Source organism: Vombatus ursinus, unplaced genomic scaffold (genome assembly GCF_900497805.2).
Source record: "Vombatus ursinus unplaced genomic scaffold, bare-nosed wombat genome assembly UNPS02001287.1, whole genome shotgun sequence".
Taxonomy (NCBI): domain Eukaryota; kingdom Metazoa; phylum Chordata; class Mammalia; order Diprotodontia; family Vombatidae; genus Vombatus; species Vombatus ursinus.
Genome location: NW_020941065.1, coordinates 9,375,580 through 9,392,979, shown reverse-complemented (window position 1 = coordinate 9,392,979; position 17,400 = coordinate 9,375,580). Strand labels below are relative to the sequence as shown.

Sequence of the window (17,400 nt, the reverse complement as noted above, 5' to 3'; positions counted from 1 at the left end):
GTGGAATGGGCAGCACCCGCCTCATCCCTGCAGATGGCAGCCGAGAGCTCCATCCAGATGTGCACACCTCTGGAAGGACCGCAAGGGGGAAGGACCACACTCTCAGAGCGAACAAGGCCCGCAGAAGCATCACCTCCAAGCTCCGCCCCCAGGCTTCCTGTTTCCCAGGATCTTGATTTCCAGGGGAGGTGGCTCCGAGGCCCGCGGTGATTGGCCAGGATCGCCTCTGACGTCACGCGCCCGAACGTCCCAGTGCTGCCGAGTGTCTCGGTGCCCGGGTCGTCATGGCGGCGCGCAGGAGCCGGGCGCTGTGGCCGCTGAGCGGCCGGGGCTGCAGTTGGGCCCTGCTGTCCCTGCGGCCGCCTTGGGGCTGGACCCGGCCGATGTCCACCGAGAAGCCAGGGGCGGACACGCATTTCGGGTTTGAAACGGTGTCTGAGGAAGAGAAGGGGGACAAAGGTGAAGAAGGGAAGGGGCGGTGCCCAAGGGGAGGGGCGGGGACTAAGGATGAGGGGCGGAGTCTGAGCCAGCGGTGGGCGGGGCCCGAGCCAGGGAGGGGCGGGGCCCAAAAGCGAGAGTACAGTCTGAGGCTGGGGGGGGGGGGTCAAGGGAAAGGGGGGGGGCTGGATGGGGGGGGGGGGCGGCCGGAGGGGGGGGGGGGGGGCCGGAAATGGGAGGGGGTGTGTGGGAGCTGAAGGGCAGGCAAAAGGGAAGGAAACAGGAAAGAAGGAAGCATTTGTATGAGACCTACTGTGGGCTAGGCACCGTGCTGAACACCTTATAAATAAGCCATTTGAATGGATAGGGTCCCAGTGGACTGGAGGGGAGGGGGCCAGAGGAATAGGGAAGGGGGCTGATGGGGGGGCGGGAGTCATGGGGGAAAGGCGTGAAGAACCCACGCCCTGGGAATATGAGGGGAAGCACTGAGGGGTCTGGGAAGTGGAGAGCAGTTTGAAGTGAGGGGCCAAGAATGTAAGGAATGAGGGGTCTGAGGGGAATGGGGGAGAGATCTAGGGATTAGGAGGGTTTGGGGTGAGATGATTGAGGAGTCTGAGATAGTGGGAGTGTCCAAGCAGCACCAGGGGCTACAAGAGGATCTGAATGAGAAGGGGATGAAGTCTGGGGTCTAAGGAACTGAATAATAGTAATACTAGCATTTATATGATGCTTTAAGATTTGCAGAGTGATATACAGATATCTCCTTTACTTATTTGATTGGATAAAGGGCCTGAGTTGATATCTAGAGATCTAGATAGCGGCTGTCAGGAGTGGGGTGGGGCAGGCTGAGCAATCATAGACTTAAAGAAACTAAACAAAAAATGTAGGCTACTCACCAGCAGCCCACTAATGAAAGGCATAAAATTGTCCCACTAGGTCTGATTCTTTGCATCTAGGCTTTTTAAGTTTGTGTTTTAAAAGTACAGCAAAATGAAAAAATAGACTTGGCCTAGGGCAGGGGTTTGGAGTCCAAGTTTTGCTGAACAATCGCTTTATTAAGGGGATTTGTTCTGTGAAGTTTGGATTCAGTCAAAGGGCCACACTTGAGGACCTAGAAGCCTTAGGACCATTATTTCAAGACCATTTATTATGTTCCTACAGTGTTTGGGTTTAAAGGAGAGAAAGGACAGAGAATGGTCCCTGGCCTCCTGAAACTTACAGACTAAAAAGGAGATGGTTGGCATGTAGAAGAGAGATGTCATATTTTGCTTGACCTCAGAGAATAGAACTGAAAGAAGTGGGGGCGGGGACAGTTAAAAGAGGAAAATTTAGACTGGATGGTGGGAAAAACTTCCTAATGATTGCACTATCCAGAAGTGCAGTGAGCTGGCTTGGAACATTGTGGCTTCTTCATTAGAGGTCTCCAAGCAAATGCTGGATAACCACTTGTCAGGTGACAAGATGAGTGCCAAGGCTCCTTCCATCTCTCAAATTCTGTGACTGCCTTTGACCACAGTAAGAGTGGTATAAAGCTTTGTTTAGAGGAAGGAGAGCACGCTATTGGGAGGATCTTTGGTGAAAGCAGTAGCGTTCGAGGACAGGAAAGAATTAACAGCTCTTTTAAGACTTTGTTGCAAAGCAGGTGCTGATCAGGAATCCCTGAAAGCTCAGGTCTGATCCAAAAAAACATTCTTGGTCAGGCTGTCGGCAGTGATGTGAGCCAGGAAGGAGACATATGAAGGGACTGCCTGGGGGTACCAGACTGAGAAGTGTCCAAATACAAATGGTCTTATCTAAGGCCTTTCCATGAAAAAAAACTTCTCAATTGATTGCCTCACAGTAACACACTTGTGACGGGCTGTTTTTTAACCCATGTTAGTCTACCAGGTGTTTGAAAGTGTGGCTAAAAAGTACGACGTGATGAACGACTCGATGAGTCTGGGGATCCACCGGATTTGGAAGGATTTACTGCTGCGGAAGATGCACCCTTTCTCTGGGACCAAGCTCCTTGATGTGGCTGGAGGCACAGGTAGTATCTGATTTTGTACCTTGACTTATCTTGGTCAGATAAGTGGGTCGGTCCCTCTTGGAGCAGCCTCATTCATCTACCGGTAGGCCACAGCTGGAAATAGAAAGTCTATTCAATAGGAATGCCCCATAGAAATGGGACATGCTATTTACTATTCTTTCCCTTCAGATTACAAGCTTTTTAAGGGCAGAGACTTTGAGCACCTTCATTTTGGTGCCTCTAACCTAGACTACAAAGCCTTTCCTTTCGTAGGTATTGAGTTGAGTGGTGTGGACCAAAACCATGGAGGAACCTGCCATGTGCTTGGAACAGTGTTAGCAGTGACAGAATTATAAAACAAAATGGTCGATTTTATTCCCACAAAAGCTTTCAAACTAAGTTATTATTCTTCTCTTTCATTTTTTAACATAACTTATTTTATTTTTTATTCTTTTTTCACCCTTATTGGCCATTGTAACATGGTAGAAAGAGGCAGATTTGGAGCCAGGCCTTCTAGCTGGGCGGCCTTGGGTAAATCTCTGGGCATTGGTTTCAAGGGAGACTTTGGTAAGCCATTAGGCACTCTCTGTAGATAGGCAATGTCTGTGTCATCATCATGATATTCTTCTTCATCCTCCCCACCCACACCAAGCACCCCCTTGTGGCCTGGAGGTGGCTTGGCTTCTTAAAGGCTGTGACAACCTGGAAAAGCATGAGCTTGGCCCACCTTACCTAGTCAGAAAGGCTCCTCCTAGTACTGACCGAGTGATTGATGTAAGGCGTGTCAAGATAAATCTGGCTAAGCTCCTCCTGGCTTATCACCAGATTGACCTGGTTTTTTTTTTTTCCAATTGGTAATTGCCACACTTGAGGTAATGGAGGGGCCTCCACTTATTTCAGATGCTGTAAACCGCAGCCCTTTTAAGCTGTCAGTACAACTCAGCAGATGTTTGCTAAGTGCTTGTTATGTGTAAGACTCTGTATAAAGCATTTTCACATTAGTCATGTTGTAAGGAAGAATTAGAACCAATAGGAGGAACCACCAGAAAGAGGAAACAAAACAGAACAGAAGGAAAAAAAATAGCAAATAGTAAAGCATTGTTATTATTATATTACATTTCCTTCCCTAGTTGCCTTTTCTGATACAACCAGCTATCCTAAAATTCCTTTGTATCCATCAGATAATACAGTGTTTTGAAAACTCAGGATACTTGTACCTGGGAGCTGGGACTAGAAGGTGGCTGTGAGGAAAATAGGTACTTGGTAAATCTTTAAAAGCTATCACTGTCCTCATTCTCCTCCTCCTGGATGATGGGAATGGATAAGTGATCAAATGTGTTTACTCAGCATGTCTGAGGGGCCAGACTATGCTCACCTGTCAGAGCCATGGTGGTTTCAGGGGCAGAGTCTAGTGTTCTGGTGGGAGGGGGATCCTGATGATGGCCAGAGTGCCAGTAGCCTGGTCTGAAAAAGCCACTTTACAAAATGCCTTATTTACGTTATCTCATGAGATCCTTACTACAGCCCTGGGTGGTGCATGCTAGAGATACCATTATCGCTTTTGCAAATGAGATATCTAGGGCTGAGAGAGGTTGCTTATAAACACAGCTTTTAAGTATCTAAGCAGGGATTCAAACCCAGGTCTTCTCCACTCTGGGTCCAACATTGTACCTATTATGCCTTGTTTCATCTCAAGATCATCGCTATTTCCTACTAATAGTTCATCCCAGGAGTTTGGGACTAATATCCCAGTCTATTTACTAACAGCTTTTTAAAATGCCTTTAACTGGTAACAAATAAATTAATCTCAGATCTGTAGAAAGTCATATAGATTAAGAAATTAGTTTGGTGTGGAGAGGGCCTTGAGCTCCCACACACTTTTGAATGGTCCATCCCATGTTCAGAGAGCACTCTGATTCACCCCTCCTTTTGTTTGGTTACACAGGAGACATTGCCTTCCGATTCCTTAATTACATCAAAGCTCAGAACCAGAGGCAGCAGCAGAGGGAGCTGAAATCCCATCAAAATTTAAGCTGGGAAGAAATTGCCAAGTGGTACCAGAATAGCCGGAGTCCCTTAGGGGAATCCCATGTGGTCGTCTGTGACATTAACAAGGAAATGCTCAATGTTGGAAAGAAGAAAGCACAGACGTTAGGCCACAAAAGAGGTGGGTCCTGCTGGAAGTAGGTGAAGGGAATTCTAGGGAGGGAAAACGCTGGGAATGTCATTAAAGGATTGGAATGTGTTAAATTTTAGACTCATAGGGGAGTCCTCACAGGGAGGAGTCATAGGTGAAAGTGCAACCTGGCTCTGTGAAGCCAGAGAAGGGTCTGGTTCCAATTCCAAGCCACCATGATGACCCAGTTTACTGGCGCTTGTCACATGAATTCCGCCTGCATGTGCCCCCCCATCACTCAGCAGATCCCATTGGATCTTTGTGGGGGTGGGGCACGTCATACACAAACAGAAGCCACTTAGCCATGCCTGGGGCCTTTCCTTCTGCATTTGCCTTTGCTCCTTGTTTATGTCAGTCCTTCTTTCTCCTCCTACCACCCCCAGCAGGAACTGCTTCTGCAAGCCCTGGGCCACCCACTTGTCTCAGTATCAGCCCACTTAGTCCCAAGAATGAAGGATTCTTTTGTTACCCTTCAACACCATTCCGAAGATGGACAGTTGCTAGTGTATTTAGACAAAAGCACTGTTTTTCCCTCCTCTGTGGAGTCCCTCCATGAGGAATGAGGCGCCTGCACTTCGACCTTCCTGGTGTCAAGAGTGCCGAAATGCTGACTGTTATCTCATCTCTGGAACATAGCTTTGGGGTGTCTAGAGGAGGAGGCTAGCAGAATATGACCCCCTATGAAGCCATGTGCTTTGGACTTAGCTCCTAAAGTGGCCAGCCTCAGGAAACGAAAGGTACATCCCATGGACCTGTGTCCCTTTCCTGTGGTGGGGCTGGGAGTCTGGAGATGGGGGTTCTAGTCTTGCCTCTGCCACCAGTGAATTCACTGAGTGAGCATGGCTAAGTCTCAGCTGCTTTCTGTGTCTCCATTTCCTCATATGTAAAATGATGAGAACATAGATTACATGAACTCTGAGCTTCTCTAAATCTACTTGCGTGTGGTACACATCATCATAGGTCTCTGAATCACAGTGTCAGAGATTGATTTAATATTGCTATGCCCTACTACTTAATAGCTAGCATTTCTATTAGCATTTTAAGGTTTTCAAAGTGCTTTATGACTGTTGGCTTATTTGAAGTAGATGCTATTATTATCCCCATTTTTCAGATCAAGAAACAGAAGCAGGCACAGGTTAAGAGATTTCTTCAGATTCACACAGCCAGTAAGTGTCTGGGGTCAAATTTGAACTCAGGACTTTCTGACTCCCAAGTCCAGAGCTCTATCCACCTTGGCACATAGCTCCCTTTTCACTTTTCTCCTTTGCCGTCATCTGTCCTTTTTCAGTACACACCTCCCTTGCCAGAAATAAGTCCAATCCAAATAAAGTGGGGATGAGATAAGAGCATGGAGTAGAAATTATTTTTTAAAAGAAGGTATGAGAAACTATGTCTGTGTCTGTGGTAGTATATCTTACTACTGGGGTAGAAGCTCTGGAGGAAGAGTCTGTGGTTTTCTGGGTTGTTAATGGAGTTTCCAACACAACTCATGTTTCATAAGATGGAAATACAGTAATCTGGCTTAGCCGCTGCCTAGTAAAGGGCAAGCCCCATGTTTCCTGGTGAGATCTCCAGGTTTAGGGACTTTTTGAGTTAGCTGGAATTGGAGCGAGGTCATGTATCTCATAGGTTGTATGTTGTGGCTATCCGTGTTTGAGTCTTCGCCCTCTCCTAGGTTCTAATGACCACAAGGGCCTGCAGGGTCGTATTCCACCTAACCTTGTGTCCTGCTCAGTGCTCTGTGCACTCTAACCTCTGGGTGTCCTGAAGAGTCAGTGCCATCTTGGGCTGTGTTAATCGAGGCCTCACTAGGGGTTAGAAACAGGGTGCCTGCCCCATGGAGCACATCTGGAGAACCAGAGCATTGCCTGAAATGTCCATGGGGCCAGCAGTGATGGGGGAGGGTCATGTGGCACCTCGATCATTGCAAGGAGCCGAGGTAAAGCTTATCCTGAGCAGATGGAGATTAGGGAAGGGCCATGATGCCGAGGGAGGGTCTGGATGATTCTGTTTGACCCCCGAGGACAGGCGGAGGGACCGTGCAGTGTGGTGGAAGGGCCCTGCTCTGACCTCCATGATTACCGCCAGTGGGAATCACGTGCAGAGTCACGGATAAGTCAGTTTCCTCATCCGTAAAAGGAAGGAGTTAGACCAGGTGGCCTCAGATTTCCATTCTAGCGATCTGTGATCTCGTGATCAGCAGTGGGATCAAACTGCAAAGAGGCAGATTGAGATACAACAGAAGAAAAACATTTCTAACAGAACTGTCCAAAGTGGAGTTGGTTGCCTCTAGGAAAGAGGGGCTCCCCCTTCCTCCCGAGGTCTTTAAATAGAGATTGTATGAGCATTTGGAGATGACTAGATCTGTTAGAGAGCAAATTCTGGGTCAGATGTGAATTGGATGTGAATTGGACTTAGCTGGCCTCAGGTCCTTTCCCACCTGAGATTCTCCTCCCAGTGGGCAGACCCTTCATAAATGTTTGTTTCATGAATGGATCAAATAAACTCAATTCCAGGCGGACTGTAGTCCTTAAGGGGAAAGTCAGCCCTGACCACGGATCATCTTCCTGGGGACAGAGGGAAGGTCCTGGGGCTGGGGTGCAGCTCACCTGTTATTCTCTTTCAGGGCTGGCTTGGGTGGTGGGTGATGCCGAGGAGCTGCCCTTTGATGATGACAAGTTCGATGTTTACACCATTGCCTTTGGGATCCGAAATGTCACCCACATCGACAGGGTGAGCCTGGAGGGATGCTTGGGGCCTGTGAGGTAGACTTGATCAGCATACTTAGTCATGACTGGGAGAAAGAAGGCTTATCAGCCCAACTCTAAGGGACCAGTCACGTCCCACACTGACAAACAGAGCCACAGCCAAGGTCGTTTCTCGCCTCGTCGTATGGATTCTAGCCTGTAACCTCTGGTGGCTGCTTCACTAAGTCACTTGTGCTGAGCCAGCAATTTTTTAAGTGACCCCAGTAGATTTGTCACTATCTTTGTTCTAAAACTAGAAACAGAATCCTGCCAAGCCCTGGAGGATGGTCTGGTCCTCAACTAGACTCGTGGAATCTTGGAGCTGGGGGAGACCAGGGTCACCCTGAGCCTGGAGGAACAGGATTGTGTTTTTTTTTTCTTTTTGTCAAGGCAATTGGGGTTAAGTGACTTGCCCAGGGTCACACAGCTAGTAAGTGTCAAGTGTTTGGTCTGAGGCCAGAGCTGAACTCAGATTCTCCTGACTTCAGGGCCGGTGCTCCATCCACTGCACCACCTTGCTGCCCCCCCGACAGGATTGTTGTTGTAAGCCCACCTGCTTGTCCTGCTCTCTGTCACCCTCTAGAAGAACCTGGATGGCGCGGGAAAGACTTTAGTTTCCCTCTGTCCAGACACTGTTCAGCTTCACCTTGGTGGCATTGAGTGAGGGCTCCCCCTAAAAGGGTTCTCTTGTTTCCTGTCCCTCTCAGGCACTTCAGGAAGCCTATCGCGTCCTGAAACCAGGAGGCCGGTTTCTGTGTCTGGAGTTTAGCCAAGTGAGCAACCCCATCATCTCCAGGTAGGCACCGTCTGTTCCCTGGGCTAGGTTCTAGCACGTAGTAGGCCCTTAGGTAATGCCGGTGGAGGGAGGAGTTGATGGCCCAGGCCTCCCCTGGCATGACAAGGAAAGCCACTGTCAGAGCTCGCCACCCTCTTACCTCCTTTCTGGTCCAACGCCCTTCAAGAGCAAGGGGAGTCATGGCAGACAGGCATTTGCCCTGACACAGAGCCTGGAGATTCCTGAGGAGGGGGGGAGTCGGTGGGGAGTCAGCAGGGCTCAGCCCAACCTCTGCCGTTTGCCTTTCTGTTCAGGCTCTATGACCTGTATAGCTTCCAGGTCATTCCAGTCATGGGAGAAGTCATTGCGGGGGACTGGAAGTCGTACCAGTACCTTGTGGAGAGCATCCGACGTTTCCCCCCACAAGTGAGTAACCCCACGCGCTCCCCTAAAAAGCAGAGAAGCCAAATTCCAGGTCCTCTCAGCTAATTTTTTCTCCTACATTTTAGGAAGAATTCAAGGAGATGATTGAAGATGCTGGCTTTCAGAAGGTGACCTATGAGAGCCTCACGTCAGGCATCGTGGCAATCCATTCAGGCTTCAAGCTATGACTCCAGCTCGGCACACTCCTCGCTGTGCAGTCCTGTGGAAAAGACTGGGAGGGTGTGGGCTGCTCCTTGAGAGCTCCAGCCTCAGGAGTGACCCCCCCCGGCCTGTTGGGGAAGAGGGCACGGCATTTCCCTGACGATCAGCTGGTGCTGTCTGGGACCTTTTCCCAGGGTGGCATTTGGTTCGTTTTTCTTGGATGTGCGGGGGGGGGGGGTGTGAGCCCAGAAGCCCAGACTGGAACAAGTTTTGTGGCCTCTGCCTCCCCACCACGTCATACCAAAAGGGAAATAAGTGGACCCTCGTGGGTGAGTAGAAAGGTGGAACCTCCTCCCAAGGACACACCCAGGTCCTCCTTAAGTCCTAGGCCTGTGTCATCTGCCCAAGCAGAGGGTGGGCTGACCGTGCCCGGGCTGGAGTGTGAGCCTGGATGGCGTATTAAAGAGCTGACTTGTGTCTGATTTCTCTGCTGTCCTTTACACTTTTCACAGGTGCCAAGAGGGCTTAGGTCTTTCCCAGGTGAAGACACATAACTCCATACTGGTAATCAAGATTAATAGTGGCCTGGAAATTATGACGGCTCATCTTGCCATCAGGGCTGCCTTCTTTACAGAAGTTAGACTGAATTCTGGATACTTCTTCTGGCAAAGCAACATGGAGTGGCAGAAAGAGCCCAGAATTCACATTCCAGCTCTGTGACTCATCATCAGTGGTACACCTTGGCCAAGTCATTTCTATACTCCCTGGGCCAGTTTTCTCCCCTGTAAAGTGTGGAGAGTAGGCCAGGCACCCTTGGAATCTCTAACCTGACCTCGACCTGTCTTTTACCAGATTGAAAGCTTTCAACAGCTGGTTCCAAATGCCGTGCAGAGCACTTTGCTTTTTGAGTTCCAAGTTTGAGGTTCTTTGGCTAAGAAAGTTAGAGAGGGGCAGCTAGGTGGCACAGTGGATAGAGCACCGGCCCTAGATTCAGGAGGACCCGAGTTCAAATCCAGCCTCAGACACATAACACTTATCAGCTGTGTGACCCTGGGCAAGTCACTTAACCCCCATTGCCCCCCAAAAAAAAAAAGTTAGATAAAGTCACCTGGGTGTGACTTGTCTAGCAGCTTCCTTGTGAATAATAGCGCAATTATGCTTGAAAGTGCACAGAGATGTGCTGTATCATAGCCAGGACCTACCCACTGTTGCTGGCCCCATCCTTATGCCCGACACCCAAATTCCAGCCCATTATAGTCATTTCAAAACCAGAGCTTGTCCTACCTGTATCCTAGAACACCAGCAAAGGAAGATGTCAAGATTCCTTTCTAACATGTTGACCACAGAAGAACAGCGATTAAATCTCGATCAGATATTAATAGGCTATGACTTTGTTTAAAACTCTTCTGCTTCAACCCCTCTGGGCGTTCGTGACAGGGAAGAGCAGGCAACCGACAGAACTTGGTATACTGTCAGCCCTCTCTCATCTCCATGGAAACATATATTCTCACATCAGAATCAAAAATAGGTTTTTGTAATCTGCCCCCATTTGCTGGCAAGAAACAGACTGAGGTCACATCAAAATCTCAATTTCCAGTGGTATTGTGGAGATGGGATTCATTTGTATTTGGGCTCTATGCTGAAAAACCTAGATCATGTCTACTTAGTGGACTGTTGGATTGGATAGCAGAGCCGTTCTGCGTTCCAACAGATAACAGAGAGCGAGCGGACGCGAAGCCCCTCAATTCTATTGAGTCTATAGATAGCAATGGCCTTGTTGGCTCATTCAGTAAGCAAGCGCTTTTCCCTAACAGCCAAACTGTAGGAGATTCAATGAAAAAGGGGATATGGTTCAAAGACCACCCAGATTTGCACATTTCTATTACCCCTGTAGCTGTTCCTTCTAAAACATCGATTGGCAATTTGTAGTGAACAGGGACAGGAAGTGTAGGTATCCTTGCCAGGTTCAAAATCTGCCTAAAAAAACTCGCCAGCTACCATTACGAGCAAGCGAGGCACAGCTTCTCAGAGCTTGTTTCCTTGTATGGAAAACTAGGGTACTCCCAGGATCACTGATCCGTCCACAAGGGAGCGAAAGCAGTCTCCTGATTTTGAGAGACAAATTAGCATGGCCAAAAAACATCACACTGCACCCAGCCTGGCCCAGACTGGACGAGGAACATCCATAGCCCCATTACCAAACTTTTCTTCTGGGTAAAGTGGGTCAGAGAATAAACTGTACCGGTCTTCAGGGACCCAGGGTCACTGCCTTGCTAAGACTCCCACAAGAAACTGGTCCTGCCTGTGTTATTTCTCACTGGCCACAAGTTAAGTACTGGAAGAACATTTGGGTTAATAGCTAACAACTAAACCAGCGTTTAAAACATTTGCATCTAATAAGTGCCCCAAATTGAAGCATTACTTTGCTGTGGTGACAGGGCTTAATCTTTGCAAATTTAGCTTCTCCGGTATCTCTCTTAACTGATGAGTGCTAGAGCAAAAATGCCCAAGTTGATGAAAAACAAAGAATGGGATGACCAGGCCCTTCCCCTGCACTCCCAGCCACCTTCCCACATTCATTGCTGGGAAAGGGACAGGGGCAGATGAGTCAGAGGTCTTCATGTAATGGGCAGCAGGAAGGTTTTAACTAGTTACTCATCCCCAGCCATCATTCTGATGCTTGGGCTCTAACGAACCACCCTCAGTTCTCAGTTGCTAAAGGTTTGACTTGAGCTGCAGAGCTGCTAACAGCAGGCTGCAAGTTTTAAAATCCTGCCAACATTTACCAGCAACAATACTGCGCAATCCTGCCAGTGGCTTCAAAGGGAACCTACTAAAGACCTCCTCCCTGGATGTCTTTGGAACAGCGATCTCCCAATGTCAAAGCACTTCCCCCATTACCTCATTGTCACAAACCCTCAGCCCCAATTTCATCTCCGTTTCATGGACGTCAGAGGTAAGAGTAGACATAGGGACAGCTGGAAGGAGCTCATTCGTTGCTCCGGCCTTGCCTGCCCTGTCCTTCTCCCCTCCCTCGGGCACAGTGCCCAGAACACTGCACCAGCAAAAACCCATCTCAATAGAAGGTAGGCCTGGGCTGTACCGCTATCTCTTGCTAATTAGGAATAGCCTTCATTCCCCACCCCCAACCACCCATTTTTTATTGTTTTGTTGTTCAGACCCATGGACAACATTGCACACTAAATCCTTCTATCATCTGCTATCTACCAAAGTCTGTCCAAGCTGCCCTTCCAAAGAGGTCCTGTTTGGTTGAAGGATTCCTCCGTCACGCATTTATAACGTAGGGGGTAAAAAAACTAAAGAGGCCAGACAAGAAGGCAGCAGGCTGGCCACGGCAGTCAGTCCCTCAGCAGCTCTAACTAGACGTTATTTAAAAAGATTCTTAAAGGTAACACACGCATCTCCAACAGGTTTATTTTTAAAAGAGGAGCTGGGTTTTTTCTGGAGTGAGGAGAGAAGAGCAGAGTATGGAATAGAAAATAAATAGCCAAGGTAAGCAGTGTTTTGCTAATTGTTTTATAACCACAACAAACTAGTACATAGGATGCCCTGTACAACAACAACACGATAAAGGCTTAAAGCTGGAGGTGTTCCCATGGCAACGCTGAAGATAGTTCAGTCTCTGGTATTTGGAATTTAGGCTGCAGTCCTTGTGATCTGGATGGCTCTCGGGGCAGGAGGCACAGGCCATGCTCTAACCAGACTTGAAGAGGAGAATGGCGACCTGGCCCAAGTAGAAGTAGATGAAGTGTTTTGTCTCGTGCGTCACGTAGCTGCCGAAGTTCCTCCCCACAATGCAGTGCCAGGTGGGGTTGTACTTCTTGTCAAACTCCTGGAAAGGCAACACCACCCCAGGCTGAGCAGGGAGGGGGAGAATGGCTAGCCATCCTTCCCATCCCCGAGAGCCGGGGAATGCAGGAATGTTCCTCGGCTCCCAGTCGCCCACATACCGCGTTTGTGCAAACATACTTGCCAGCCTGAACTCAGCTGCAACATGGGAGGGTGGGTGGGGACAACCAGCCAAGTCAACACGTCTGCGTGCAAGGGACGGGGGCTTTTCTGCACCAGGACCTGCATTTCCTTAGTGGTTCCTCTCACTAATCCGAAGCAGCATTGCTTGGCAGGAATGGTGACTAGTAGTGGCTTGTTGAAGTCCACAGATTAGATTTAACTAGTTCAGACACTATCATACCTTTAGCAAGACCTGTTATATCCATTAGCTAGTTATACTACTAAACACCCTCAATTACTAGGGGGTTTCACAGATTTTAAAGAAAAAATCAGACACAAGAACACATGAGGGCAGCTAGGTGGCACAGTCAACAGAGCTCTGGCCTTGGAGTCAGGGCAAAATCCAGCCTTAGACACTTAACACTATCTGTGTGACCCTGGGCAAGTCACTTAACCCTGATTGCCTCACCAAAAAGCAAGCAAACAAACAGAAAAAAAAAAAAACACCATGAATGAGTGAGTGATGTTCACACAGCTACCACCAAAACCCTAAATAGAGAAGCATGTTTCAAACAGTACTTGCTAGTCTAGGTAATTATTTTTCTTTTCTTTGGGAGGCAATTGGGGCTAAGCGACTAGCTCAGGGTCACACTGCTAGTGTCTGAGGCTGGATTTGAAGTGGGGGGGGGGGTCCTCCTAACTCCAGGGTCAGTGCTGTATCCACTGTCCCACCCAGCTGCCCTCTACATAATTATTTTCACCATCCTTTCCTGCTACAAAAACTCAGAGGATGGATGTGAATATTGAGATAATGTATATAAAAAATACCTTGGCAAACCAAGGTAAGCTAATCTTTGAGAAATGTAGCATTCTTTTTTTTTAATAGGAAAGAATTACATAACAATGATAGCTAGGCATTATATAGCACACCTGAACTGCAAAGCAACCTTCCAAGTATTAACTCATTTGGCCCCTCACAACAACCCAACAAGTTATTAAGATTATCCTTCCCCCTTTTACAGAAACTGAAGCAGAGAAGAGGAAGCCAACAAGTGTGCCCAGGATCACTTGGCTAGTTAAGTTCTCAGGCAGGATCTGAACGCAGGTCTTCCTGACTCCAGGTCCAAGCATCTCACCCCATTATACCACCTACTGCAACTGGAAGGAGAAACTTCGCCTAAAAAGTCAGTTTTCAAACTTCCCTCACCCAGGAGGAAACCCAACATCTGTTTGCTGTGCAGCCATGGGCGGCCAAGTCTCGTAACATAAAATTTATTTATTTCAAACTTTAAAGTTTTCTGGTCTGTAAAACTGGGTAATAATGCTGGCATACTTATCTCACAAGCCTCTGATATGACATGTAATGCAGATATTGCAAACTTTAATACAAACACCACATCATCACGTATATTAACTCTACACTCATTAAATAGGTTTGAAAAAGAATCCCTCATAAACTGACCTGAGAATGTCCACTATTAAGTTATTCCTAAGATTAAGGTAATTAAGCCAACCCTCAATAGCTTACTTCACTTTACAGAGCTCTAAGACCACAAGGGATGACACCCATGCATTAATTCTATATATCCCAAAAGCAGTTAGATGCCTAGTTCCACAGGGTGGCATGCTGTGCCTGTCAGTGGGGACTCTCACTCATATTAACCTGTTTTTTCTCATTAAGTCTCTTCTCTTTCAAGTTACAAGCTGTCCTTTATGTAAATCCACATGAGCTACAAACTGTGGTGTTTATCAGAAATAGTATTTTCTTCTGTTCTAACATCTTTTATCTCACATCTCTACTGAACCCTCCCTCCCACTGCTGAGACTGCCAGCCTCCTTGCCTTCCAAGCCTGAAAGCTTGGCAGTTTTACTAGGTTTTTACAGACTGCCATCAGCAACACTCCCCCTCCCCTTTAAAAAAAAAAAATCACCCACCCACTTTCTCTTAAACCCTGCAGAGCAGGCTAATTCTCCCCACTGGAGAGCTGACAAGATTTCCCTAGGGTTCTGTTGGGAACACCCACACAGTTTTTCCTAACAGATCTCACACAGATGGGTCTTCGATGCAAGAAGAAAGAGGGGACCACTCGGTCCCGAACCTAGAAACAGTTGCTAGGCGGCATTTTCTGGTGTTGTGTTGAAAGACCCATGTCACTTATGTTCTTTGCAAAATTCATAGGGCCAACCACCACCTAGTGTTGCACCCTAGAAATTCCCAAGCCCTCCTAACTGGGATTCTCCCACCTCCCTTAGGTTCACAAAAGGAAAATAAGCATTCACTTTAAAGAGTGATTCGTCTTAAATTTCTGACCAGTTAAAGAAATGTTTACAGGGGTATGCAAATTAAAGCAGTATACCCACCCCCCACCATGGCTTCCCCAGTGAGCAGCAGGAACTGATTCCAGACTCAAGCTACCCTCTCTCTCCAGCTCCTCCTCTGGACCACCTGACTAGCTCCAAGACCTCGGGCTTCCCCATCAGTAACGGGGGAGGGTGGGGCTCCCCCCTGGCAGCTTTCCTGTTCCAAGATCCCAAATCTCTCCCCTCCCCCATCACCCACTCACCTTCTTGATATGGGCTGCTATGTCCTTCTCTATGTTATACTTCTCCAGGGCCTGGGTGGCACACTCCACGGAGTCCTGCTGCATCTCCTCCGACATGTCCGCATTTTTGATTACGGCCTTGCGGTCACACATGGTTACCTGGGGGAGGGGAGAGGAACAAAAAACAGGGAAGGGGGATGGAGGGGGTCCAAGTTTAGGAAATCGGAAGGGATCTCTCAAACACAGGCATTCTTCCACCTCCTGCCCCGTTTAATTAAAAGCAACCCCCGTTCCAGAAACGGGAAGGAGAGGGCTGGGGGAGGGAGGGAGAGGGCTGGGGGAGGGAGGGAGAGGCCCCTGCCCTCAGGAAGGTTCCAGTCTACCAGGGGCCAAGTCACATGGAGATGCCAGAGTTTCAAACCTCCTCAGAATCGTCCCCGACTGCGCCACTCGGCGCCAAACTCCGCCAGGGTTTGTCTGGCAGCCCAACCCAGGCGCCCCACCGCCCCCGGCCCCTCCCGGGACCCCGGCTCGCTCTCCCGCCCTCTGCAGAAAGGGGGCGGGGAAACACAAACCCACTAGAAACATCTACAAACTCGAGCGCCCCTTAACCCTCTCCTGCGCTCCGTTTTTCCATCTGCAAAAAAACAAGGGTGGGTGGGAGGGAGGAATCGCACTAGAAATATTTGCAAACTCTGGCGCCCCTCGCCCCTCCTCCAGCCCTCAGTTTCTCCATCTGCAAAAATGAGACGGGAGGGGGGAGGAATTAGACTGGAAAGATCTACGAGCTCTGCCCCCCTCCCCCTCTCTCTTGCCCTAAGTTCCCCCAACCTGCAAAAAACAAGAAGGGAAGGGGAGAGAGAAATTTGACAAGACACTACCAGCAGCCCCTCCCCTCTCCTGCCTCAGTTTGTCCACCTGCGAAAAGGGAGGGGATGGAATTCGCCCAGAACATCTCCCAGCGCTCCAGGGCTTTAAAGCTCGTGCCCAGGTCGGCTCCGCCCCACCGGGAAGCCATGCCCTCCCCCCTCTCGGGCCTCAGTTTCCCGCCCCCTGCACCGGCCCCTGCGGGGGAGGGGGCGCTCGCACGCGGAACGAGCCCGGGAAGGGGCGCCTGAGGCCGGGCCGGGGGGAAGGGCGCGTGCTAGCCGGAGGCCTCCCCGCGCGCCCACCCTGCCCGGGCCCAGGGCACGCGCCGCTGCCTCGCGCCCGCCCGGCCCCGCTCCGGGGTCCCGGGTCCCGCCCCCCGCCCGTGGTCCGCGCGCTCTGCAGGGGCAACACCAAGCTCGGCTCCTCACCGCGGGTCGGGGGCGCTGGCGGCGGGACCCGGCAGGAGGGGGCGGCGGGGGCGGCGGCGGGGGCGGCGGCGGCGGCGGCGGCGGCGGCGGCGCGGCTCAGGCACTCCGTCCGACCTGTCAGGTGCTTCCACTGCCTAAGCCGTTGCGCATCTAAGGCACCCCACGCCAGATGCCGCCGCCTAGAGCCCGGCCCCGCCCCCTGCTCTCCGCCCGCCCCGCCCCTACGCCGCGCGCCGATTGGCCCGCCCCAGCTGCCTGCCCGCCTCTCATTGGAGGACGACCTCAATGGTTCCCGCAGGCTCCTTCGCCCGCGTTTTGTTGCAGACCACAATGCACCGCTGACGGCGTCGGTTGCCACGGCGACGGTCTGGGGAGCGGGCCTCTCCTCTCGCTTTTCCCGCTACACGAGTCTTGGAGTTTCACGGTGGAGCTTAACAGCAGGGGGTTCACTGGGCAGGAGCCCGGGAAGGCGGACCGGGGGCCACCTCGGGGCTGGGAACAAGGGAAGAATCCTCCTGCAGGGCAGTGGTGTGGCTGCCTGGGGCACATGACGCAGTCAGGAAGCATGGGTGCCCTCCTTAGAATAGGGGGAGAAGGGCGCCCCGCTGGAATATAGACAGGCTAGAGAATGTAGTAGAATACGTACAGAATTGACTAGACAGACTGTAGAATATAGACTATAGAATGTAGAATATGTATGGAAAACACTCTATAGACCGTAGACTAGAATGTAGAATACGTGTAAAATAGAATATAGAGACTCCGTATAGAATAGACTATAAAGACCATAGGATAGAAAAAAAAAAGACTATAGAATGTGGAACACGTAAAGAATAGAACATAGACTCAAAGCTCTGA

General features: G+C 49.7%; 2 protein-coding genes across 2 annotated transcripts; one reads left to right on the top strand and one right to left on the bottom strand.

Annotated features, from left to right (window-relative positions):
* The first annotated feature begins 284 nt into the window (after positions 1 to 284).
* Positions 285 to 9,211, top strand: COQ5 (coenzyme Q5, methyltransferase). Its single transcript, XM_027864292.1, has 7 exons — positions 285 to 459; positions 2,318 to 2,467; positions 4,392 to 4,613; positions 7,249 to 7,355; positions 8,077 to 8,165; positions 8,459 to 8,570; positions 8,654 to 9,211. Exons 1-7 carry the CDS (start codon positions 285 to 287, stop codon positions 8,753 to 8,755), a joined length of 957 nt encoding a protein of 318 aa, XP_027720093.1. The 3' UTR covers positions 8,756 to 9,211.
* Positions 9,212 to 12,247: 3,036 nt separating this feature from the next.
* On the bottom strand, positions 12,248 to 16,605 carry DYNLL1 (dynein light chain LC8-type 1). The gene is made up of 3 exons (XM_027864301.1): positions 16,543 to 16,605; positions 15,266 to 15,403; positions 12,248 to 12,582 (listed from the first exon to the last, which is right to left on the bottom strand). Exons 2-3 carry the CDS (start codon positions 15,395 to 15,397, stop codon positions 12,445 to 12,447), a joined length of 270 nt encoding a protein of 89 aa, XP_027720102.1. The 5' UTR covers positions 15,398 to 15,403; positions 16,543 to 16,605; the 3' UTR covers positions 12,248 to 12,444.
* Positions 16,606 to 17,400: the final 795 nt, after the last annotated feature.

Coding starts and splice junctions, on each gene's coding strand:
- DYNLL1 (XM_027864301.1), bottom strand. CDS start 15,397: ATGTGTGACCGCAAGGCCGTAATCAAAAATGCGGACATGTCGGAGGAG. Junction 12,583..15,265: donor TAGCAGCCCATATCAAGAAG/GTGAGTGGGTGA, acceptor TTGCCTTTCCAG/GAGTTTGACAAGAAGTACAA.
- COQ5 (XM_027864292.1), top strand. CDS start 285: ATGGCGGCGCGCAGGAGCCGGGCGCTGTGGCCGCTGAGCGGCCGGGGC. Junction 460..2,317: donor GGAAGAGAAGGGGGACAAAG/GTGAAGAAGGGA, acceptor AACCCATGTTAG/TCTACCAGGTGTTTGAAAGT. Junction 8,571..8,653: donor TCCGACGTTTCCCCCCACAA/GTGAGTAACCCC, acceptor CCTACATTTTAG/GAAGAATTCAAGGAGATGAT.